A 25,131-nucleotide genomic window follows, 5' to 3' on the forward strand; every position below is an offset into this window, starting at 1 on the left:
CCCGAGAGGCAAAAAACAGCATTTGCCAGTGAAGGTACACTTTAAAAATGTATTTACTGACCATCTATCTTTCTTCTTTTGTGAGCGATCTTTTCATATCTTCTGTCTCTGGTTTTCTCGCTGCAGTGAGTGTCTTCTTGTGTCAATGGATGAGCGCTTTCTACGGTACGGATTTGAACCCTCTATCTTCTGTTAGCGATCGACGTTTTGACATTTGTCTTTACCTTTATTCAGGTCCTGCCCCCATCGGACCTACTATTCTTTCCTTATGATTTACGGCTTCAACTCTTAGAAAGTCTTTTCAAACGCTTAGATTACTGAACTTATTTTTACATTTTAATACTTTATCTGGAATCCTATGTTTTCCCCCCAAGACAGAGTCAGTTATTACGGTAAAGAAGCTCTCCCAGCCACGCCTAAGGACACTCTGATGCTTCTTCAGCACCTACGGACGGAGACAAAGGACAGCTCTCGCCTGCTCGCACGGCTGACTGCGTTGGCTGGGTGGCGAGGCATTAGTGTCCCTGTTGCTCGGGGAGGGGCCGACAGGCCGCTAGCAAGCTGCTCGGACCCCTCAGTTTGTCCTGCGCGCGGCAGTGGCTTTAGTCCCGCAGGTTTCACGCCCTCTTGTGGGAAACAAGCTTGGCCTCGACTCCGTCCGGCCGGCTGCCTGTTTGCACCGTGGTCCCCACTGAACGGGGAACGCTTCCTAAGTTCTCTGAGACCCACACATGCGTCGTGCTGCCGCCTCTTGAGGTGATTTTGGCGATTTACACTCTCTCAGAGAATTTTTTCAGTCATTTCCAGATTTGTTCAAATGCAGTTACACGCGGTAGCCACGTACTGCACACGCCTGTGACTGTTTTCTCACGCACTACGTGTCATGCGTTTCCTCCGCTTTTCTCTGCAGGAAGCCTGCAGGTGCGTTTTACTGGTCTTTACCAGTTTCTCACCGGTTCCCACTTTCATGGTTATGGATTCCCTTCTCCTGCTTTCCTTAGATGCACTTCACAGTTTCTTTCTAGGTTGTCGAGTTGAAGGCTTGTTACGGTTTTTGTTTCTCCACATAAGCACACCAGGTTATGAGGTTTTTATTTGAGGTTTTCACCGCGTGTGAGAATTTCCTGACAAGAAGTATTCTCACTGGGGCACTCGGCCGGCTCAGTCGGTGGAGCGTGTGGCTCTTGATCTTGGGTTGGAGTTCGAGCCCTGCACTGGGTGTAAAGATTACTTAAAAAGAAAATCTTCAAGAAAAAAAAAAAAAAATCAAGAAGAAGAAACATTCTCATCGTCCTCACTTTCTCTCACTACTTTGTAAAAGTCTGTGCCCAATAGCATCCAGAATACTGCTCATTCAGAATTTCAGACACACCTTAATTATCTGGCTTTTGCGGTGCAGACGTGGGTCTGACACACCAACAGGCCTGTTCTCTTCCCAGGGGACAACTGCCTGTTCTTCTCTGTGGATGCTTTGCTGCCACCTCTGTCCTCTTGCCTGGGACAGGAGAACAATTTTCAACCTGTCTTCTCATCGGGTCTGACTTTCAGGCTTTCACTGTCTTACCACGTGGAGGCTGGTCCTCAGCGGGCTACGCGGAGGTCACACCGCCAGCCGCACTGGGCCCTGGTACTCAGTCACTCTGGCTCCTGGCGCCTGCGCGCTGAGGTTCAAGCCAGGGCCGTCAAAGCCGTGGTGCCCGTCTGGAGCCGACGGCCTGGGGCAGCGGGTGGGAGGGAAGCGGGACATTGCCGCCCCAGGTGCCACACGACCGTGGGGGTGTGGAGGTGGCCCTGGCTCAAGGGCAGGCCGCCTGTTGCCTCTGTGCCTGACAGTGTGCTCCCCCGGGGCTCACTGCCACCGAGTCCTGAAGTGTCCCTCTCTTCCCTGGGTGGGAATTCTGGGCGGGCTGCCTTGTCCCGCAACGTGGACGGCAAGAGCCTCCCCCGCTTCCGTAGCAACAACAGATTTTATTCTCTACTCATTACGTTCCTCTGTTACTTCAACGAGCGTCTGAAGGCGGCCGGGAAGGGTGAGGGACTGAGCACGAGTGCTCAGGTAAGTCCTGGAACGAGAGGCTCAAAGACCCTTGTGTGCGCGTCCGGTCTGGCGACTTTCCCCGCCGTCACCCATCGGGGCCGGTCTGGTTAGTCTGGATCACCATCCTGTGCCACGAGGCCCCTCAATGCAAAGCACAGGCCTTCCCCCGGGCCCTGCCGCCCTCCCCAACCCTGCACCTGCCTGGCCTCCGCCTCTGCCCCACGAGCCCACTCCCTCTCCCACTCCCCTTCCTGCAGCTCTGTGACTGACCAGCGGTCCCACCAACACCCCCAGGCGGTCCTGTGCCCAGTGTCCTCACAAAGTTACCCAACTGGATGCAGCTGCTCCTCTGATCTGGCCCCTGGGAGCCCACGAGCTGGCCATGGACACCTTCCAGGCTGTTCCCCGGGACCCACCCGCCACTCCAAGCCCCGCCTGCACAGCCTCCACCGGGGACGGCAGCCTGGTCTCGGGACCACCGTTATACCATCGACACCGGCGTGCACCCCTCCTCCCCACAGGCTTCCTCGTCTCCACACGGCGGGAATCAACGCATCGTCACACACTTGACCGCTCACTTCTTTGCTAACGTGCCTGTGTCAGCTTTTCCCCGCTTTTTATTCTACTGGCTTCCTTCCATGCACATCTGTCCTGCTAGATGAAGAACTCCAAGAACACAAAAGGCAACCAAACGCAGCGAGTGCAGTCCTGCCCGGTAGAGGCCTCGGGACGTGCCACTGAACAAATAAAGACGACTGATTTCACTAGTACGACAGTGTGCACCCAAGTGTGCTGTCAGAAGTCCAAGGAGATATGAAACATCGTCTGAAACACGCTAAACGTTCTCACTGAACTGCCACAACGGGGACACCTCACGTGAGCTCAGGTCCACACGGGCCCGAATCAGGAGAGCACCGTGGCGCACGGAAGCTTTGTCACGACCATCTGACACCAGCGGTGACTCCCCTGCCCTGCGGCCAGAGGCACCTTTCTCCGAACTTGAAGGAACCCCGCAAGGCCAAGACGGGCAGCAGCATACCTTTCACCAGCTTCCCGTCTGCGACCGTCTTACTGGACGACGCCTCCTTCTTCCCCCCGGGGCCTCCTCTTCCTCCTGCGTCGGCCGACTCTTCGCACACACCGTCCTCCCCGGCGTCACTCGGCTTTTCAGGGGCAGATTCTGCCGGGGCCTCTTCTGGTGCTGACACAGCCTAGACAATAAACGTGACCATGAGCTGCTCGGTAAGGAACCGCCCAGGATGGGTCACGGACAGACCGACAGACTCCGCTGGACCACGTGTTACCGCTCACACACACTAAGGAACACACTCTTGGAAACTCAGACCTGCCATTGTCTGATACAGCAGAACGGAAAGGGGAGTATGCGTGAGGCTTTCCCTCTGGAAGCACAGAACGCGTCTTAGAGCTCTAACACCGACCGGGCGCCGATGCTCACGGCCTTTTCTCTGGACGCGGATGCCCGAGAACCCCTTCGGGGCCGTGCCCACCGCCCGCAGGTGAGCCATACGCTTCAGTCTGAGCGGTCACAGGCGCGAAGTCCGAAGAAACCCACGGGCAGCGAGCAAGGCCTACGCCATCTACCAAAGCGGGTCTGAACGAAACGTGAGGGCGCCACGTCACGAGGGGGGTGGAACAGGACAGCACTCGGAGGGCAGGAGGAGCAGCGTCCGGTGGGCCTGAGGGTCACACGTGGGGACGCGGCCCGGGGGCAGGCCGCCCGAGGACGAAGTCTGCGGCCCGGAGTGCACCACGCAGCTCCCGCGTCAGCCGTGCACACACGTCTACGTTTCATGGACGGAAGGAGACGTTGTACAAATATGGCATGTGGCCTCCACCCAAAGCAGTTACAAGTAACAGCCACCGGAACATCAAACGCTCGGAGAGCGCGGGTGCTGTGTTCAGGACACGCGGCTCATCAGTGGACTGTGACTGCGGACCCCAGACACCGGTTTCACCTCTGAGAGGCGGGGAAGGGTAGAGACGGCATGTGCTGCGCACGACCGTCCGCGCCAGGGGCTCAGGAGCCCGTTCCTGCATCCCGCCCGTAGGCACAAAATCCCTGCTGCGTCCAGAACCCGGAGCCTCCCTGCCCTGCAGACACACACCTGTGCACTGTCGCCCCCTTCCTTCTGGAGGAAGAACTGCTTCTTGAACTCGTAATAGGCGTTATACTGGTGCCAGGGCTGCAGGAACTCAAACCTAGGAGCGGAGAGGGTGGTGAGTCACTCGTGCGGGCACGCGCCCCGGCCGGCGCCAGGGATCCTCCTGCCTGCTCGCCGCCGGCAGACGCCGCCCCCGACACCCTCCGGCGACCCACTCAAGCCAGGTACCGCCTCGGCAGAGGCAATGGCCGTACCCTCCCCACCTCGTGGACAAGGGAGACGAGGCGTAGGGAGGGCGCGGGGCTCGCCTACACTCGTGCTATAACGTTGTAACCGCCACCTCACGCTGGATGGTTCACACCCGAGGCGTGGAACGGGATTTCATTACATGGCAGATTCTTTTGTTTTCTGCTTCTTCGGTTTTGGTTTACAAACACACACCTTTTTTTTAACTTGTATTTTTTTTTTTTTACCCGGCACACATGTTTTTTCAGTTTTTATTTTCATTTCACCTAATTCACACGCAGAGTCATAGCAGTTTCCCGAGCACAGTGTAGTGACAACACCTCTGTGGGTTGCCCGGCGCTCAATCCTTCATCCCCATCACCCGCCTCACCCTCCCTCCCCGCGGAGTGGCAGATTCTTCGTTTTAGAGAGAGAAAGAGCGAGGGTGTGATCGGGAGACAGGCATAGAAAGGGGGAGAGAGAGAATCCCAAGCAGCCTCCGTGCCAAGCGCAGAGCCCGATGTAGGGCTCGAACCCGTGAACCATGAGATCGTGATCAAGAGTCGGGCGCTCAACCGACTGAGCCCCCGGGTGCCCTGAATGGCAGAGTTTTGAAAAGCACGGGTGCCAGCTCCGTTTCGGGTGCTTCGACATTCCTCCTTAAAGAACAAAACAAGACAAACGAGCCCCCCCCCCCGCAACTGCAGGTAATTCAGCAAGGTGGTTGTAAGACGTATTTATGTAAACACGTAGGACTAACCGCGGTGAAGAAAGAACACAGCTAGACTGACGACAAGCTAAGTGACGTGCCGAGCACCCGTGTCCGTCCACCACACGCCACTCCTCCCCTCACCTTTGGTCATTCTTAGCACGAACGCTGGTCTCGAACTTAAGGCCATTCCGAGCCACGTACTCCGCCAGCTTGTCGATCACAGGCTGAATGTCGGGGGGCGGGGGGATGATGGCCGCCACGGGAGCAAGTGCACTGCGGAGAAGAGCCGCGTCACACGGTGCGGGGGCCTCCTGAGACCGCCGGCAGGTGCACCGGCGCAGAGCGCTGCCGAGGGCTCGCAGCGTCCCGGGCCGCACCCACATGCAGTGAGTGACACACACACGGGGCGGCTCTGAGCGTGACCTCAAACACAAAAACTAACCAAAGTCCTCTGGTTTAAAACAGGGACCAAAATATCATTGCCAGTGGGTAAAAATGGCGGTTTTATGGAAATTAAGACTTTAAATCATGAAAACAAGTTCACCCCTAACATTTCCCTCCAATTAGGAGCTAATTCTTTTTTTAAAAATTTTATTGGGGTTGGGGGGGCAGAGAGAGAGGGACAGAGAATCCCAGCAGGCTCCACACTCAGCACAGAGCCCGATGCGGGTCTCCATCCCATGACCCTGGCATCACGACTTGAGCTGAAATGGAGAGTCGGATGCTTAAGTGACTGAGCCACCCAGGCACCCCACGAGCTAATTCTTAGAGGCAGCCGAGAGTCAATCACGCGTTGACTTTTTTTCAAGCTAAAAAGAGAACGTGGGCAGTGCAGCCCCACATTCTCATTTCACGCCCCCTTTCCTAGCACAGTCAGAAGGCAGGTCGTTTTGCAGAAACATCCAAGTTTCTGTCGACTTCCAGCACAGGCACCCGGTGCCCCCAACAAAGCACCTGCTCACTCCGCAGACACCTGGACGCCGCCCCGTTGCCCACTGTCACTTTAGGTCAGCGGTTCGATCGATGGTCTGACAGCCAGAACCCCATCTGCCTACGGCTTGTGGGAGTCACTTGCGTTAACTCTTACAAAAGCCTGTTTCTTGCTGACAACTGCAGCTTTGCTTTGCACTGGTCTTCCTTCCCTAGTACCGCCCAGCTGAGATGTCAGCACATCAGAAAGACCGGACACAGGGGCCGGGGCAGCGTGGGGTGCCGAGGACGGGGGGTTACGAGGGTTGAGGGGCGCTAAGGATACGAAGGTCGGGGTGATGCGGGGTGCTGACCGGGAATCAATTTTCTCAGTGTTTACGACATGACAATTTCTGTTATGCCATCAACTCTGTAACCGGGGATCTGGACCCTGAGATCTTCCACAAACCCCGATGAAAAACCCCAAACCACGAACGCGGAAGTGCCAGGCGAGGGGCAGAAGTGGGCGTACCTTGTGGTGATGGTGGAGGTCACCCCGCTGCTCGACTCTGCGGTGGTTGGGGGGGGCGGGGGCGTGGTCCCGGGGGGCGGCGGGGCCGCGGCCGTCACTCCGGCGGAGGTGGGCACGGCCACGCCGGCGGGCAGGGCGCCGTAGTAGGTGGCCACGTCGACCCCGGGCGGGGGAGGAGCCAGGCAGTAGGTGCCATCCGGCAGCACGTAGTAGCTGTAATACATGGCGGCCACTGTCGCTGTGAAAACACAGGTGCAAGGTCACTCCTGTTCGTCCGCTCCCACGCCGTTTTCTGTGCTCTCTGATGTAAGAGAGGCCACCCCCGGGACACGTGATTTGGAAGGACCGGGCAACGTGCAGACACACACCTGGGGACTACAGGGACGGGGTGGTGACCGAGCCCACGAGACGTCCCCTCTGCAGCAGCTGGCGACCTCCGCTCGCGGGACCCCCGGCAGACCTCCCCCAGGAGGCCGGCCTCAGTGACCCACTCCTTTCCCGGTTATTCTCAGGGCACCACGCATCCCTCGTCCTGAGGGGCGTCTGTAAAGCTGCTTGCGCTCGGTCGCCAGACAGCCCCGCCCACCCCGCCACGGTGCGCTGTAGTGAATTTACCACAGCCCGAGGGACACAGGTGCCCGGCTCTGCTGTCACCGGGTGACCTATAACAGCTTCCTAGCAAGTTGGGGATGTAAGCAAATACCGGTTTCAATAGTGAAAAGTCCTGTAAGTTTATTCATCATTTTTTTTTTTTTGAAAAACATTCAAATTTATCGAAATCACAGAAAATTTAACGATCCTTGGGGCACCTGGGTGGCTCAGTCGGTTAAGCGACCGATTCTTGATTTCGGCTCAAGTCATGCTCTCACGGTTCACGAGTTCGGCTCTGCACTGACAGCGTGGAGCCTGCTTAGGATTCTCCCTCCTTCTCTCTCTGTTCCTCCCCCGCATTTTCTCTCTCTCTCAAGATAACTAAGTAAACTTAAAAAACAACGATTCAATGATCCAATTAAGAATCACTTCTAATCCTGTTGGGATAAGCGAATGGTTCTCACGACACAGAGATTTAATTTCCTTTTCCTTGGAGGATGGTGACAAGATCTTTCCAACTACAGACTTTTACTTTGATTTTCAACTAATTCGCTTTAAACCAAGCACATTTATCAAGCGTCCGGCACTGCGCGCCCCTCCACTCGGGCCAGCAGCCCGAGGCGTCCCTGCAGCAGCCGGCCTCCTGTCCCTGGCTGGAGTCACGTGCAGCCCCATGTGCTGTGGGCTCAGCCACCGCAGACGACCCTCGCGCTTCGTGAACACGCATGCGCGGCTCCCAGCGCGTCCCTCCCTCTTGATGTCACACCACCCGCCGCTCCACATGCACGAGGACACTCCGAATTTTCCCAGAAAGAGGCGCGGCCCCATAGCCTGACCGCGTGATCTCCGCACGGAACACGGGGTCATGTCTCAAGGAGGCGGGCGATCCGAGACTGCTCACTGCGGGCAGGGGCCGAGGCGGGCGGCGGCGGGAAAAGCGCTTACAGGACAGACAAACGGATGCAGCGGTTCTGATGGAAGCTTTTCCTAACCAGCCTGCACCTCAGTCAGATATAACATCGTCCCTGCAGGAACGGAGCCACTGCTGAACGGAGCCACCCCCCCCCCCCCCACTCCTGCTTTAGCCAGCCATCGGGGACCTTCTTCTCAGCCTCCAGAGCCACCTGTGGAGGGGATGATGTGGCTCCAGCGAGGACAGAGAATAACCCCGACCTCCCTCAGAGAACGCCCCACGTGCAGCCCGATGTCTGGGGAGGGGAAGGGACTCCTGTTCCTCCCCAGTGCGAAGAGTCACGTCTCAGCGGAAGGAACACACTCCGCTCCTGCCCTGGACAGTCAGCCTCCTGCCTGAAAACGAGCCGAAGTAGGTTTTATTTTTAATTAGAATTTTAAAAAATTTTAACGTTTATTTTTTTTTTAAATAAATTTTTTTTTCCAACGTTTTTTATTTATTTTTGGGACAGAGAGAGACAGAGCATGAACGGGGGAGGGGCAGAGAGAGAGGGAGACACAGAATCGGAAACAGGCTCCAGGCTCCATCAGCCCAGAGCCCGACGCGGGGCTCGAACTCACGGACCGCGAGATCGTGACCTGGCTGAAGTCGGACGCTTAACCGACTGCGCCACCCAGGCGCCCCACGTTTGTTTATTTTTAAGAGAGAAAGAGAGGGGCAGAGACGGGGGACACGGGATCTGAAGTGGGGCTCGAACTCGCCAACTGCGAGATCATGACCTGAACTTCACATGCTCCACCGACCGAGCCCCCCAGGCGCCCGCAGGTTTTCATCCGCAGCCACAAGCAGTGAGCCACGTGAACGGGTAAGAACCGAACAGCTGACGAGCTTCGGCGAAGGGTGCACGTCCCGCGAGGTCGACGTAACACGTCCTTTGCGTGACAGAGAAAATCAACAGTTCTTGGAACTGAGCACCGTCCCTCAAAGTACGAACACGCAGACTCACCGTGCACGTGACTTTCCCGAACCTCCGTCACGTTACCCTGAAGCAACGTGTTGAAAACAGCGTTCCTGGCAAGACGGCCATTCACTCGGGCGCGCGTCCCCAGAAGACACCGGTGAAGGCAGAGCGGGAAGTACACGTGCACGGCTGAGCCTCCGGGTCCGAACACAGAACGGCACGCCCGAACCTGAATGCCGGGGCCCCCAGCACGGGGTCGCACTGAGGAGGAGAGGTGCCGAGCCGGCGTCCCCAGCAGACCCGCAGGGGCAGCCCTCGTCCGCACCCCGACACATGTGCGGCGAGGCTCCCCTGCGGTCACACCGCACACAGTGAACACTCTCACAACCTCCATTTATCTACAGATACGCCGACAGCGACGAGACGCTGCTGTGTGGTGGCTGACTGGGGCGCGGCGAGCGCCACGCTGGGTTTAAGGGCTCCCCTTTCGGCTGGACCCTCGCTTCGAGGGCTGTCGGGGGTGAAGGGCTTCCAGGGGAGGGTCCTTTCTGCCCTCTGCCCCCAACAGTGGCGCTGGGGTGTGATGGTAGCGGCGGACCGCCGTCTGATCCCCACGCCCCGCCCGTCACGGCACCTCTGGACCCCACTGCCGAGCAGCGCCTCCCTCCCTCACTTCTGACGCCGGCACATCCACGCAGCGTCTCCTGCGTGACACCCCCCCCCCCCCCGCCCCGCACCCTGCCCCAGCCCCCACGGTCCGACCCCCGGCACCTCCCCCGCCCCAGGCCGACTCGGAGGCCCCTGCTCCGCCCTCCTGTGGGACCATGCTCCCAGGGGCAATTCTCTGCACCAGCAGTGTCGGGGCACGGCTGGCTTCCAGGAGCTCGCACACTCCCAGCACACGGTGCACCCCCAGCACACAGCAGGCCCCACGAGCCTTCCAAGGCAGCCTGGAGCTCAGATATGCGGGCACACTGACTTACCCTATTACACAGGTTCTGAGACGTGCGCTCAAAGCCAAAGACCCTTTGAAATGATCATCAGAGCGCGTGTGTTTTGTACACAGCCTCCCCCCGCCCCCTGAGATTCTCACTGCTGGACCGGACCCCAGACAGGACAGAGGTCTGGTGCCCCAAGACCATGCTCCCTGAAGCCATCGTCACGTCCCAGACTCCCAAAGGGACCCCACCACACTCTCGTGTTACACCTTATCAGGCTTGCTGTTCTCCGGATTCTAGGTTGAATTTCCAAGAAGCGAGTGGGTTTTGCAGAAAGTTAAATGCGATGGCATTATTAGCACGAGAACCACAAATGCCTGCTCCGAATGAACCCAAGCAAGAAGTTTCAAGGAGCACCTACATTTGCTGAGGGCCGGCATAGCCGTGTGAAGAAAATCCAGCTGCTAGGAAGCATAAGGTGCATTCTGGCGCGCTTCCTTCCTGGAATCGCACGTGCTCACAAACGGACAGAGCTATGTGATGCACGGTCACACAGACACGTCTACCTACCTTCCAAAGCCCTTCTGTTCAACCGGCCTGCAAAAACCAGGGCCACCTTGCTGATCTTTTATGTGACCTTAATCTCATATAGATTTAGCTCCCAGCGTTGGAAGGGCTCTCGAACACAGGGCCGGTGAGCAATCCCTTTTGCGTGAGAGCCAGTTCAGGAGAGACAAACCCCATGTGAACGCGTTAAGAATGAAAATGGCTTTCCTGAGTGCCACGGAGAAGAGAGTCTATTCTTAAAAAGAAAAAAAACAACAACAATCTATTTTACTCACACAAGACACAAGACGTCAGGATGCCAGAGCGTGACCCTCCAGGGTGTGTGAACGGCAGCTGTGAGGAGGGCCCCCCGGCCTGCACCTCAGTGCCTCACCTGTCCAGGCCCAGGTCAGCAGCCGTGCCCCCCGGCTGCCTCCACTGGGCCTGTGGATGGCCCTGGCTGTGCACCCCTGGGACCCTCCTCGTGAGTTCAAGGGCTTTAAGACCCGCTTGTGTTTGAGGATTCCAGAATTCCCATCTCCAGCTCCGAGTGGAACTTGCACATTAATTGCACACCCCACCGGGCCACTCGTGAGTGGTTCACACCAGGGAGTACAGACTGGGATCCCTGCCTGCCCCCACAGCCCGCAGCGGGCTGTGAAGATGTGTGGCGAAGCTCGCTCTCAGCTCACAGACACACACACAAACACACACACACACACACACACACACTGGCCGGGTTCATGGTCTCACACACAGGCAGCGGCCGGGTCTACATGCAGCCTGCAGTGCACCTAGACCCGGACGGGGTCGCACGCCTGGCAGTTTCCAGCTAAAACACCTCCCTTCCCTCCACAAACTGGAATTTAGGTTTTTCAAAAGTCAAACTCTTCTGGAGAGCTGTTTAGAAATGCTCTTACAACCTCGGTGGCTGACAACCTTGAAAAGTATTTTCAAACACATACAAAAGTTACAGGAGTAAAGCCTGCCCTTACTCCCACTATTTGGGTACGCCGTGTTCCCTGCCATTCTGTGACCACACGTTCAGGGATTTCTGAGACACGGGTGGACCCTGTGGACAGGATGGTACGCACGTGCCGAAACACTCGTGGGGTCTGATCTCTGACTTAGGTCCACAGCGACCCAGGAAAGGCCCCACCCTGTAACACTATGCACAGAACATACAATACTGTAGACAATTTTCCGAATCACAAGGCAGGTTCCTTGATCTCTATTCAAGCTAGACTTTGGGGGAAGCCACCAGGCAGCAGATGCGCGCAATGCCCTGGGGACCTGCGCATCACACACAGCACCGCCTGAGCTGCCCCTCCCCTGCCCTCTCGTGTGCTTACCCAGCTGACAGAGCAGTGTCAGGATAAACAACTTTCATGATGGTTTCACTATCAAGTTCTACACGACTACCTCTTCTGCTGAAAATAAACCCTAATAAAGATTCTTTCGGTATCTAAAGAGTCAGATCCCGAACTCAGAATTAATCTCACAGCCTGTTACTTGATGAGAGAACTTTCTTCTGCCCACAATTAAAAAAGTTATGCTCAGGGCGCCTGGGTGGCTTAGTCGGTTAAGCGTCCGACTTCAGCTCAGGTCATGATCTCGCATTCCGTGAGTTCAAGCCCCGCATCCGGCTCTGTGCTGACAGCTCAGAGCCTGGAGCCTGTTTCGGATTCTGTGTCTCCCTCTCTCTCTGACCCTCCCCTGTTCATGCTCTGACTCTCTCTGTCTCAAAAATAAATAAATGTTAAAAAAATTAAAAAAAAAAAAAAAAGTCATGCTCTTTTCACTGAAAACCTTTACCCCAGGAGAGGTCGAGTTACAGGAGTTCAAACACTTGGCATCACAACCCAATTCAGTAATTGCTATTATCGCTGCTGTCTGCATTTTCAAGGCTGAGGACAGAGCAGAGTGTGAGAAACGGAAGGACGACCTGGCCATCTCAAGTTTCTCTCACCCGCTCGACAGCCTGCTGACCCCACGCCGAGACTTCCAGCTTCGCCTCCCAGACTTGGGCCGCCTCCCCGAGTCCCGAAGGGCCCTCTGACCACTGACCTGTGGGCTCTCCATCACTCAAGTCTGGATGGCAGGAAAACCAGTCAAGCCAACCAACAACCCCAACATTGCCGAGTCCACAGTTGTGTTAGAGCGATCGTTTTCTGAGCAGAGCTGACACACAACGTTATGTTAATTTCAGGGGTACAACATGGTGATCAACATAACTCGACAGCGTTTAAGTACAACATTATGCCCTCCCATCTCTCCAAATACTTGGAAGCATCTGGATCGCTGCATTGTGTCTGAATTATTTTCAAACTTATTACTGCATAACGCATCCCAGCCATCTTCTATTTACCCCCTGATGGCCTCCAGACAACCCAGTGTTAAAAATTCCAACAGGAGACTTATCTCTTGGTCATCAAAGTAGATTAGGAACACCCGAACGGCTTGTGCAGTGACAAAGAATGTGACGTGTGTAAAGCTGGAGAAGCACCTGAACCAATCGATTTTACACACAGGAACACGTGACTCAGGAACGTGAGGCCAGTGTTTAAAAGCCAATGCTCTCTTTCTGGCAGATGAAACCTCGAAAGGCCTGTCTCCAACCATTGCTTAAAGTCGGCATCAATGACCCCCACGTAAAAAGTTTTGAGTTCTTAATCCCGTATCGGGTTCTGGAGGCCTGTGACATAAAAACAGATTCCTGAGAGTTCCGGGTGAAGACGGGGAGTGGTTCAAGCATGCAGCCCGAGCCGCAGGGTGGAGGTGCTCGCAGGGAGGGCCTGCAGGGCGGCTCCGCCCTGGGAGTCCCTGACTGCGGAAGGACACCTGCTCTGGGGAAGCTTCAGGATCCAAGGAGAGCAGAGAGTGGGTTTTGCAGAGAAGGCTGCGCTTGAAAGGGAGGACAAAGGGGCTCAGAGAAGGCGGGACGCGAGTGTCCAGGGGGAAGCGCCACAGCATCGGGTCAAAGGTCGGGGCAGGGCTGCCAACGTGGGTGGGAGAGACGGCAAGGGAGAGGTGAAGTGCGCAGGCCCGCCGTGGCCAGAACCCGGGAGCCGAGCACCGCACGTGAACGGCGAAGACAGGAGTCTGGACATAAAGAGAATGCACACAGTGTCTGCATTTTCCGGGCCACAGATGAATCTGGGGAGACAAGAGTTCCACGGAGCACAAAGAAAAGGAAATAAAACCACCACTGAGATGAAGAGGGAGCTGGGCTTGCTGCCTGTTCCTGTGCCACCGCCTGGAACCAGAGGCCGCGACAGAACACAGTTCCCTGGAAATGAGAAGCCGATCACTCCAGGACGGCTGGGGAACAGGCCAGGTCAGAAGCCGGCCCCTACGTTTCCACAGCAACATCCGAGCCCAGGACCCGCTGGCTGCGCACGGAACCCTCCGCCAAGCTGCTCTCTATGTGAGAAGGGCACAGACGCGTGCCAGTGACATCTCAGAGAATGGTGTCTAGGAGCGATTAGTGAAAACCAAGCAGCTAACACACCCGCGCAACCGGTCGGGGGCGATGGCCGGCCGATGCAGGCTTCTCAGGGTAGGAAAGACCACGTCAGATGGCAGCTTACAGAGGGCTCGGAGACAGAAGACGCTCCCCAAGACTTTTATACCCAGACAAGTTTTCCTTTCTACACGAAGGTGGGAGGGGGTGCTTCTCGAGCGAGCGAGAACATGTGACCAGGACCCTCAAGACGTGTGTCCGCGAGACTCAAATCGCCAAGAGAAGAGTCAAAGAATGGAGTAGAGGGGTGTCTGGGTGGCCAGTTAAGTGTCCAACTCTTGATTTTGCCTCGCGTCATGACCTCGCAGTTCGTGTTAGAGCTCTGTGATGTTGGCTCGGAGCCTGCTTGGGATTCTCTCCCTCTCTCTCTCTCTCTCTCTCTCTCTCTCACTCTCACTCTCTCTGTCACTCTTCTGCTTGCTATCTCTCAAAATAAAAATAAACTACAAAAACACAACACAACACCGAAGAACTGGATGGAGCAGAGGCACCCTGGCGAGACCCTCACACTCAGGACGGAGGCCGACCACGTGGCATCTTGGTCCACAAACAACGTAAATCTTACTCTTACAACAGAAACAGTACTACTGCTCAAAAATCAGGAGGCAGAGGAGGGGTGAAGGGAAGGGATTTTAGGACTATTTTAACTTCCTCTAGTTTCACAGTTAATAACATCTAAGATAAAAACTGAGCTTTAAAAGGAATCTACAATTTCAACCTCTTTATTTCCTAATCACTAGAACTGAATTCCTTTTTTTTCCTTTAATTAATTTATTCTGACATAGAGAGAGCATGAGCCAGGGGAGAGGCAGAAAGAGAATCGGAAGCAGGCTCTGAGCTGTCAGCACAGAGCGCAATGTGGGCCTTGAACTCATGAACTGTGAGATCATGACCTGAGCTGAAATCCAGAGTTGGACACTTAACAGACTGAGCAACCTAGGTGCCCCTAGAACTGAATTCTTCAAGTATGGAAACTTTTATCTGAAGTTCGGCAATGACTACGCTTTATTGATTATAGGTTCTTCTATTAAATTCGAGTAAGATTAAAAAGCTTATTTCTACTTTAACACAAATATTTCTTTTTCAATTTTTTTTTTTATGTTCATTCAGTTTTGAGAGACAGAGTGCAAGCAGGGGAGGGGCAGAGAGAGGGAGACACAGAATCCGAAGCAGGTGCCCGGCTCTGAGCTGTCAGCACAGAACCCAATGTGGGGCTCAAACTCACGCATCACAAGATCGTGACCTGAGCAGAAGTCGGACGCTTAAGTGACTGAGACAGCCAGGTGCCACTACACCCATATTTCTAATCCATATTTTACATAAAGATGACCTGTGCGTCCTCAGACAGAAGATTCTCACTGTCCTCCTCCTTCACTACAATTACCTCAGTATTGCCCACTGTGTCAGTGATGCTCACCTAATGCTAAAAATATTTATTTCTGGGTGGTGGAATCTTGGATAATATTTTTACTTTCTTCCTCCTATGTCTCTTGACTTACAACAAAAGCATTAAAAAAATTTTTTTTTAATCTTTATTTTTGAGAGAGAGAGAGAGAGAGAGAGAGAGAGAGAGACAGAGCACGAGCAGGGGAGGGACAGAGAGAGGGAGACGCAGAATCCGAAGCAGGCTCCAGGCTCCGAGCTGTCAGCACAGAACCCAATGCGGGGCTCAAACTCACGAACCGCAAGATCATGACCTGAGCCGAAGTCGGATGCTTAAATGACTGAGCCACCCAGGTACCCCCAAAGGCATTTTTTTTAAAAAGGGGTTTGGAGACTAAGTAAAGCACCTAAGGTCATGATTTTGCAAGTTAAAAGAAATGCTGTGAACAACAGTAAAATCACACTTAAAAAAGACCAGAGCAGAAGCAAGAGAATGTCTCGTTTAGCCACATTAGATGGCTTAATTCACTTAAGTTATTTATAGAATGAAACACTTAAAAAACCTGGGTTGGCATTTTATTTTTAAGAAACTGCCTACTATACCAGCGGGCAGTGTTTCAATATTACTGCTTCCTGCATAAACTGTATTTACTACACTCTTCAGCAAGGATTTATGGCTACAGGGCAGGAGATGACCAAGTAACAGGAAGTCACTGTCAGACTAACGAATGGAAAAAACCTGGGGCGCCTGGGTGGCTTGATCGGTTAAGCGTCCGACTTTGGCTCAGGTCATGATCTCGCGGTCCGCGGGTTCGAGCCCCGCGTCAGGCTCTGGGCTGATGGCTCGGAGCCTGGAGCCTGTTTCCGATTCTGTGTCTCCTTCTCTCTCTGCCCCTCCCCCGTTCATGCTCTGTCTCTCTCTGTCCCAAAAATAAATAAAAAACGTTGAAAAAAAAAATTAAAAAAAAAAAAAAAAAAAAAAAGAAAAAACCTGTCAGTTTCACACATCTGTGTATAAGGAGATTTTAGGAAAAATTCTTCTGGAAGACAAACGGGCATGCGGCACCTGGGCGGCTCAGTTGGTTGAGCGTCGGACTTCAGCTCAGCTCATGATCTTGCGGTTCGTGAGCTCGAGCCCCGCATCCGGCTCTCTGCTGTCGGCACAGAGCCTGCTTCAGATCCTCTGTCCCTCCCTCTGCTCCTCTCCCGCTTGTGCACCCTCTCTCTCTCAAAAATGATCATTTGAAAAAAATAATAAAAACCTAAAAATAGGCCCTCTTCTTCCAAGGCTGCCTAAACCCAGGAAAACCTCTCATCAGCAAGAAGCCAGTCTCGAGGACCGGCCGCGCATACCCTGAGGGGCCTGTTAAACACTTGCTGATAGAAAGGGCTGGAAGAGCATGGTGACCCCACCGGGAAGGCGGGGAAGGCGGGGAAGGCGAGCTCTGGCAGGAAGAGCGGCGACAGGGACCTCCGGGGCCTGGAGAGACACCAGAGGTGACGGTCTCGGGACTGTGCTCTTGCGGACCTGCAAAGAACTCACTAGGGACACTAATGCAGTTTCAAAGCAAGCGTCACGTCGCCCTGCGCTCCTCCACGGTCCAGGTGGCACAGATGGGCAGGTGACGGAGCCCCCCCGCCCCCCCCCAGGGCCCTATTCCTGCAGGCCATCTCTCACCTGTCCCGTCAGGGACGCTGCCCCCCACTTCCGAATCCAACACAGTGCTGTCCTCCTACGCCCGCCCCTCCGCCCCTGCGCGCCGACGGCTATTCGGGGACACGTGGGGCGGCTCGGTCTTCCACCGGCACTAGAAATCTCGCTTGTGAGGCCTATCCCTGTAGCTCCTGCCTTCCCTGTGTCTGGAGACTGACTAGAAACCCGTGGCCGGGGGCACTCGGTGCGGATACCGGCAGGAAGGGCCCTTGGCTTCTCCGTCAGGTCGCAAAATCGCGCGCCCGGCAGGCTTCACCTGTGCTTTAGTTCATCTCGACAATTAAGGAATTCAAACTTGGTATCGTGAAATAACACTTCAAACAACCCAGAAACCTCAATTTTATCCCAAGACTCGATCTCTCCAGGGTTCTCACGTGCCCGCAAGCGCAGGCCTCTCCGCCTTCAGTCCCGCCGTCTTCCCGGGTGCTGCAGGCGGGTTTAAGTGACACGCTGGCCTCTCCCTCTCCAGGGCTCGGGCTCCGAAGCGTGCAGACACGATGCCATTTGGGTGAGCGGCCCGGGGAAACCCTTTAAAAAGACCGCGTGGCCATTGTGACCTTCCCGAATCATTCACACAGCAGCTTGTGTGGACTTCTTCCCTACTTGACTGTAAAAGTGGCTGATCTCTCAGTTTTTCTGCTTCCTAACTAATCTTACTTTTTCTATTAGTGGAACATAACGTTGTCTGTCGGCTTAAGAGAAATAACTCGCCATCAGTTCAAGCATCCTCACGCCGTCCCACCAGGCCCCTCGGCTGGAAGCCGCTGCACTGCCGGGAAAAGAAGAGGCTCTACCGGGGCCGTTTCCCAAGGCTCTTCCCGGAGAGGGCCTTGCCCACCACTTGGCTGAGGGGCACCCCCCGCGTCCATCCGGGCTGGCTCTGCCTCGGTGCCCGCCCCCCCCCCCCCGTAGCTCCTGGCTTCCCTGCACACTAGTGCACACGAGGGTCAGGAGGCTCCTCTTTCCTCAGGCTGGGCCTGTTTGCTTTCACAGCAGAGATCTTGTCTGAAGTGATTTTTTCCAGGTAAACTGCCGTAACGAAGTTTTTAATTACAATTTATGCAAAGGATGGAAGACCAGTGCTTACAAGACTGCAGGCTAGGGCAAGGGGCTGGGCGTGAGCCGTGAAGGCCCAGACCGCGGGCGCGGCAGGTGGGGACACCCCATCCGAAGGGCCCAGAGCACACCTTGTGTTCACGTGGTCTGTAGGTGCCCCTTCCAGACCTGCTCTTACAACAGACTTGGTTTAAACCACCAACTAGTCAGGCCTTGAGAGCTCTTCTCTTCTGGCAGCTCACAGACTATCTGATGGGGCTCATTTCCCATTACTGGGCCTCCTTTTCAAATTTTTCAAAAAAAAAAAAAAATTTTTTTCACATCGTTGCTCACTATTTTTTAGACAGCCCCCGAATCTGCGCACAGAATAAAAAAACATCTTTGAGGACCTGAACACAGGCCCCTCACGTGTGTCTCTGCTGGGCACTATTCTGGTCTGGAGCCAAATTCAAGCCTGAGGCTCTTCCTAGAAATTGGATCAGTCTGTCCAGTCATCCAGGCCTCCTGCCCCACCCTGCGAGGCCCTGACCCTGGACAGATGGCTGCTGCGGTGACCCTAAGGGCTGATGCTCTCCAGGGGCCCTCACGGGATGCTCATTCCCCAGCAGGCATGCCCCCCTCCCCGCCCTCCCACTGCACAGCCAAACTTCGGGGGTCTTCCCTCAGGAGCACATTTCCATGCCCGGCCTGCCTCTCCCTCCCACCTGACCTCACCTAGTCCTCCACGAGAGTGAGCCTGCTCTCACTTCCGGTAATGAGGGGTCTACAGGAAATCGGGACACCTCCCAGCCCCCTTTCCGAGCCTCTAGGAAGCGCTGACCACTGCCGAGGGCAGTCTCCACAGAGGAGCTCCGTGACACTCCACTACCCCCACGCCCACGACCCCTTCCACATCTACGGCTGAGGCTGGATGCAGGGGGACGCCTACAAGCAGCACCCACTTTGCTGTGTTTTTTCTTAGACTGCCTTCTATTTTTACAAAATACGAGTTCATCGCTGACATTTGTAAATCGAGATATTTCCCATAAACATTCTGGATTTCTCGCTTCTCTGCAAAATCTGGAACTCGGCCTCTGCCTCTGGCACAGCCGCAATCCACGTGTAAGCAGCTAGGGGCCCTGTCGGCACGGACTCTTTCTTCGTCTCTGCTGGCTTAGACAGTTTAGCTGTGAGGTCAGCCCCCCACGCAAACGTAACGCCAGGCACGAGCCCCAAATGCACCGTCTCACAACTTGCCGGTCACTCTTGCACTGCGAGGCACCAGAGATGTGAAGACGAGAACTTCACCGAGGAGGGGTCCTAACCGGTGCCCCCTGCTGGAGCACCTCCTGGGGAGAGGGGTCATGGGTCCAAGCGGGGAGCCAGCGCAGTTACACCTGCCTTATGGAGGGCCTGGCGGAAACGGGGCTCTGGGACCCCCGCAGTGAGCACGAGTCCTAGAGCGGCCACTCGGCCCTCCTGCCCAGTCCGGGGGTCTGCAGACGTCCCGCGCCACCGCCGCCCTCGGTACACACCCGTGCTCACAACCGCGATGTGCACAGCCAGTGGTCAGGTGATGGTCACCCCGGCCCCCAGCCTCTATCCCTTTCCTGTGCAAGACCGTTTAATAGCTTCAGGGTCCAGGGGACACACACGGACAGGGATTCAACGACAGGACTGAAGAAGGAACACAAGGACGCCGAGAAACGTCCTGTTGGGCGAACGAGCGTGGGTCACTCCTGACTCCGAATTCACCCGTGTGGCCGTGTGTGCACACAGCACTCCCCGTCGTGAGCGCCGCACATCCCAAGTCCCGTAAAGGGTTTTTCCAGGACACATGCACTAAGTTCACTCGAATCGCCAATGTTACTGGAGCACCAGCCACACACACTGCCGCGTGTCGCAGCAGAAGAGAGGTGTGGGAGGGCACGGCTGCTGGCCTACAGAAGCTTAAACAGCGAGCAGCCTGCGTCTTAAAAGAGAATTAATCGGGGCGCGTGGGTGGCTCAGTCGGTTGAGCGTCCGACTTCGGCTCAGGTCATGGTCTCGCGGTCCGTGAGTTCGAGCCCCGCGTCGGGCTCTGGGCTGATGGCTCGGAGCCTGGAGCCTGCTTTCGATTCTGTGTCTCCCTCTCTCTCTGACCCTCCCCCGTTCATGCTCGGTCTCTCTCTGTCTCAAAAATAAATAAACGTTAAAAAAAAAAAAATTAAAAAAAAAAAAAAAAAGCACTCCTTTAAAAAAAAAAAAAAGAAAAAAGAAAGAGAATAATTAATCTCCTGCTGATTTTCCAGACTCTGACGGGGCAGGCTTTGCGGACGGCCCCTCACGTCAGACCTGCAGGTAAAGAATGAGCAGACAGATCCCTGCAGCTGAGGGCTCTTCTCTCGTTCAGGGTTTAACTGCCGGGTACAGAAATCTTAGAAAGATCTGTTAATGAGACCGAGGTCAAATACTTTCAAATAATTCCTTGAATAGAAACTCAAGATTTGCCCTCCATTAATAACCTGTAGGTAATTAAACAGACAAAGAGCTACCACACAGCCAGGAGAGGCAGGAGCTGCAACTAACTACCTCTAAGGGGCACGGCAGACAGTCTCGAGCTGTGTCTGTTCTGGGAAAGCCACCGCGGCAGACAGGACCGCAAGGCCCCAACGTGCACTGCCCTGTGCTTCCTGACGGAGCTCTGACTTTGGTCGGGGCTGCGACAGGTCAGGCTCCAGCCCCCGCTGCGGGCCGGGGCCACCGGGCGAGACCGCCCCGTCTGTGAGGGCTGAAGGGAGACGCCGGGCGCGGCTTCCGGGGAGGTCTCTGAAGAAGGACAAAGTCACCGGGCACCTGCTTTCCGCCCCTGCCCGTGTCCTTCACCCTCCCGGGTACAGAGCTGATGCCGGACGCGGAGCGGCCATCTGCCAACATTAGGTGACAGGCAAAGGGATGAGGCCGCGGGCTAAAGAGGGCTGAGCGTGCAGGCCCGGGGCCCCGCGCCCCTCATGGCACCCGGGCCGGCCCCGCACCCCCGTCTCGCGCCCGCGGGGTGAGCTCTGCAGCGGGTTGCAGGCCGCAGGCGCCCAGCGAGGTACTCACAGTCAGCGGTGTACTCCACCTGGGAGGGCTGCGCGGCGCCGTCTGCCGTGGGGGGCGCGGGGGCGGGGCCGTCGGCCTGGGCTTTACGGACCAGCGCGGCAAGGGGGTGATCCGGGTCCACCACCTTCAAGGGCTGCAGACAGAGAGGATGCACGTCACACCATTTCCCGTGTTTTGAGTCCCACAGAACTTCTTCCGAGGCCGAGCGGGCTCAAGTAGCCGCAGAACACGGCGTATCGGAACACATTGTCTGGGCTTCAGGACGCCCCGGCCCGCGCACACCAGGGGCGGGCCGGGGCCGAGCCCTCCGTGTAGCCGGCCGTGAGTCCCAGGGGGATGGGTCAAGGAAAGACGCTCCGACCCTCCCCGAGACCACTCGGGAAAGGAGGGCGGGTGGATGGGCAGAGCGAAACCACTCGCGGCACAAGTGGGAGCACCGAGCAAAACGCGAAAACGCAAGATACACCTCGACGAGGATAAAGTAAGACACGAAAGACACGCGAGCTTGACGAGCTCCCAAAACCAAGCGAGCGCAAGCTTTGTTACGGCATAAAAAACACAGAAGACGGACACCTTCATCAGCTCCTCCAGGCGGGTGCACTTCTTGGAAGCAAAGAGAGACGGGTGCAAGTAACTCCCGTCTTCCTCGTCCTCGTCATCGTCGTTGTCAGAGCTGACCCCCGACTCTGCAGAGCAAAAGCAGATTTCAAGATCCTGCTGTACGGTGAGACAAGGTACAAATAAGGGACGTGAAGACTAAGAAGCAGGGGCGCCTGGGTGGCTCAGTCAGTAAGGCGTCCAACTCTTGACCTCGACTCAAGTCATGATCTCACGGTTTGTGAGTTCAAGCCTCGCATCGGGCTCTGCACGGAGCGTGGAGCCTGCTTGGGATTCTCTCTCTCCCCCCGTCTCTCTGCACCCCCCCGAAAATAAATATTACACAAAACAAAACAACCCTCAGAAGCAGACAAAGGCAGAGCTACACGTAATCGTTTCTTGGTTATCTGCCCCCAAACACCTGTGATAAGTACCCCTGGAGCAGGACACCGGGCAGAAAAAAAGGAGCACGCCCTCGGCCCAGCTGGCAACATCCCTCCAGCGTTTACTGGAGTCTGGAGCCAAATTATTTTAATTTTCTAGAAAAAAGGCTAGAATCTTGATGAAAGGGAACACAACAGCAACAAATACTTAAAAAAACTAACAAACGTGGAGAAAATGAGAGCTGTAAGCAAGATTCATACAACTGTTCTTGAAAATCATGTTCCAGGGGCGCCTGGGTGGCTCAGTCGGTTGAGCGGCCGACTTCAGCTCAGGTCACGATCTCGCACTCTGTGAGTTCGAGCCCCGCGTCGGGCTCTGTGCTGACAGCTCCGAGCCTGGAGCCTGTTTCAGATTCTGTGTCTCCCTCTCTCTCTGACCCTCCCCCGTTCATGCTCTGTCTCTCTGTGTCCCAAAAATAAATAAATGTTAAAAAAAAAATTAAAAAAAAAAAAAAAGAAAATCATGTTCCAGCCGAACAGAAAAAAATTCAACGGCTAACACACACACTGTTGTCCCGCATATTATTCGCAACAGTTAACTGGCCTTTGTAGTAAGAATCCCAAATTTAGGTAGTTAATAAAAACAACAGCTTGAGGTAGAGATGAGTAAAAAAACGGTAACAGTCAAAGTAACCTTTCATCTTTGTGCGCGTAACCTAACCTCAGCCCCTAAGCCCCACGCGCACGTGGACCGCTAGAACGCGCTCTAGAAGCAGGAGACTGTTTTCTCCAGGAAATGTTAAGCAGGCAAAATGAGAAAGAACGTTTCCAACCCAGGTGATTATGTTCTGATAGCATCGATGTTTAATGATAGTTCACTTCTCTGCGGGAATGGTAAGAATCTAATACGCTCTCAAGACTCAGTCGAGAAGAGCTGGGCACCACCCTCCGGGGGCATGAGCAGGTGTAACGACCACGCCGTGCTGGGGAGGGGGGGTGCTGCACAAACACTCTGGGCAGCTGAGGTGCAGGCCGCGGCCACCCCTCCGCACAAGGGCCGTTTTACCCCTCCCAGAGGCCGCCCCGCACAGGCCCCGCGTCCACGCACGACGGAGTCTCACATACTCTTTTTCTCCTCGTTTCTGTTTTCTGCCAGCACTGTGTAGCGCCCCTCTTTCATGGCTTTCTGGATGAATTTGTAGTAGGGGTTGAGGTAGTGATCAAAGCGTAGAAAGTCAAACTGAGAGTTCCGGGCCTGCTTGGCTTTCAGCATTATCTCAAATTGTGCTCCCTGTTTGCACACAAAATTGGCTGTGCGCTCGATGATAGCATGCATTTTGGCTGTTGGTGGCTATGAAAAAACACACACATTCACATTATAAATTTTTCCTCTTTTCCACTGGCCCCATGACTTAAAACACAGAACTAACCCCAGTTTTTCCGTCGATGATGGGAAAGAAGAAACACTGCGGCTGGAGAGCCCGGCCCCCGTTTGCACGACACGTGGTCTGCTTCTGGATTCTGCAGCATTCTACGGGGAGAAGACTCGACTCACAGGCCAAGGCAGGCCATGCCAGCGGCCGCAGAACTGACCCGAGGCAATCTTTTTTCACAGCAAATCACCGTGCTTCCATATTATCAGGGGCTGTGAACCCTCAGAAGTGGTATACGGATTACGCACACAGGCATCTTTCCAGGGAGGGGGGACCCGTTCACCAACTTTGTCGGGAGTCTAGGGATCCCCCCCCTCTTTCCTTCTTAGCTAGGACTAGTTTTTATGGCTCGGAAGCAACCTTTTCGAAGACACGGGGAAGGCCGCCTGCTCTCACCTGCTCCCGCACCCTAGACCTCTCCTCACCACGTGGGTGTGGTCCGGCCCCGACAGGGAGGCTCTCACCCACGGGAACAGAGCGGAACAGAGCGAGTGCTCCTGCCTCCAGGAGGGGTTACTACCAGGATCAGACCCTGCCACCGGTCTCCTGGGTTTCCTGCTCCTGCCCTCGCGCTGCCGCTAAGTTACTTCTACCGCATGGCGCTTGGCACTCCCCACCCACAACCAGAGCTGTCAGACCAGATGCTGGAAGCCATACTCCACACCCCAAAAATACTTGTAATGACAAGGAAGAGATTAACACTTGGAAATTGCATGCAAATAAAGCGGGAAACTATTCATTAAAGATGGGCGCGAAGTATTCAAGATGCTTGTTGTAATTTCAGAACCACATCCTTCATAAAATACAAATGCCTTAATTCCCAGATTAATTCCTGAATAAAGTCCTTCACACTTAAATAGAATAAGTACCTACAATTAAGGTTATTTACCGATTCCAAAATCACCCAGATTCCATGTCAAAGGCCCACTGTGCCTGAAGTACGGATCCTGAGGCAAATGTTCAATGGCTCTGGCTAACAAGAAGATTAATCTTTGAGACCGTGTTCCACACACACATCAATCATTAATGATGACTTTAGGACAATGACCTTTAAAGGAAACTATGATCCACCCCCTCCACGGAGAGGTATTCTCTGCTGACCAAACTAACCCGCCGGTTTAAGATTTCTTAAAAACAGGCCCATTTATGATACAACGTCACGGCAGTTAAAAAGATAGCGGTCACAGGGGCGCCTGGGTGGCTCAGTTGGATAAGCGTCCACCTCTTGATTTCGGCTGAGGTCACGATCTCGTAACTCCTGAGTGGGAGCCCCGCACTGGGATCTGCGCGGACAGTGACACGCCAACTGGGGATTCTGTCTCTCTCTGCCCCTCCCCTGCTCATGCTCTCTCTCTCTCTCAGAAATAGATAAATAAAAAGACAGCGCTTACAAAGCAAAGTCATTACTACAGAAAAACGAAGCACATTACGAACATACTTCCAGACTTGCTACCAGAGCAAGTGGATGAGATCCCAACACCTGGTTTGGAA

The 25,131-nt window shown here is 54.9% G+C and overlaps 1 protein-coding gene across 2 annotated transcripts in view; it reads right to left on the bottom strand.

The window, feature by feature from the left end:
* The window catches only part of LOC102952551 (splicing factor SWAP), a 68,762-nt gene that overhangs the window by 31,743 nt on the left and 11,888 nt on the right, over positions 1-25,131 (bottom strand). For both annotated transcript variants that reach the window (XM_042961369.1, XM_042961370.1), the window contains 7 exons: positions 23,333-23,558; positions 21,801-21,913; positions 21,228-21,360; positions 6,540-6,777; positions 5,240-5,371; positions 4,165-4,258; positions 3,078-3,249 (listed from right to left, as the gene is read on the bottom strand). In XM_042961369.1, the coding sequence (XP_042817303.1) occupies positions 3,078-3,249; positions 4,165-4,258; positions 5,240-5,371; positions 6,540-6,777; positions 21,228-21,360; positions 21,801-21,913; positions 23,333-23,558 (1,108 nt within the window). The remainder of the gene's footprint in view (positions 1-3,077; positions 3,250-4,164; positions 4,259-5,239; positions 5,372-6,539; positions 6,778-21,227; positions 21,361-21,800; positions 21,914-23,332; positions 23,559-25,131) is intronic.

Source organism: Panthera tigris, chromosome D3 (genome assembly GCF_018350195.1).
Source record: "Panthera tigris isolate Pti1 chromosome D3, P.tigris_Pti1_mat1.1, whole genome shotgun sequence".
NCBI classification, from domain to species: Eukaryota; Metazoa; Chordata; class Mammalia; order Carnivora; family Felidae; genus Panthera; species Panthera tigris.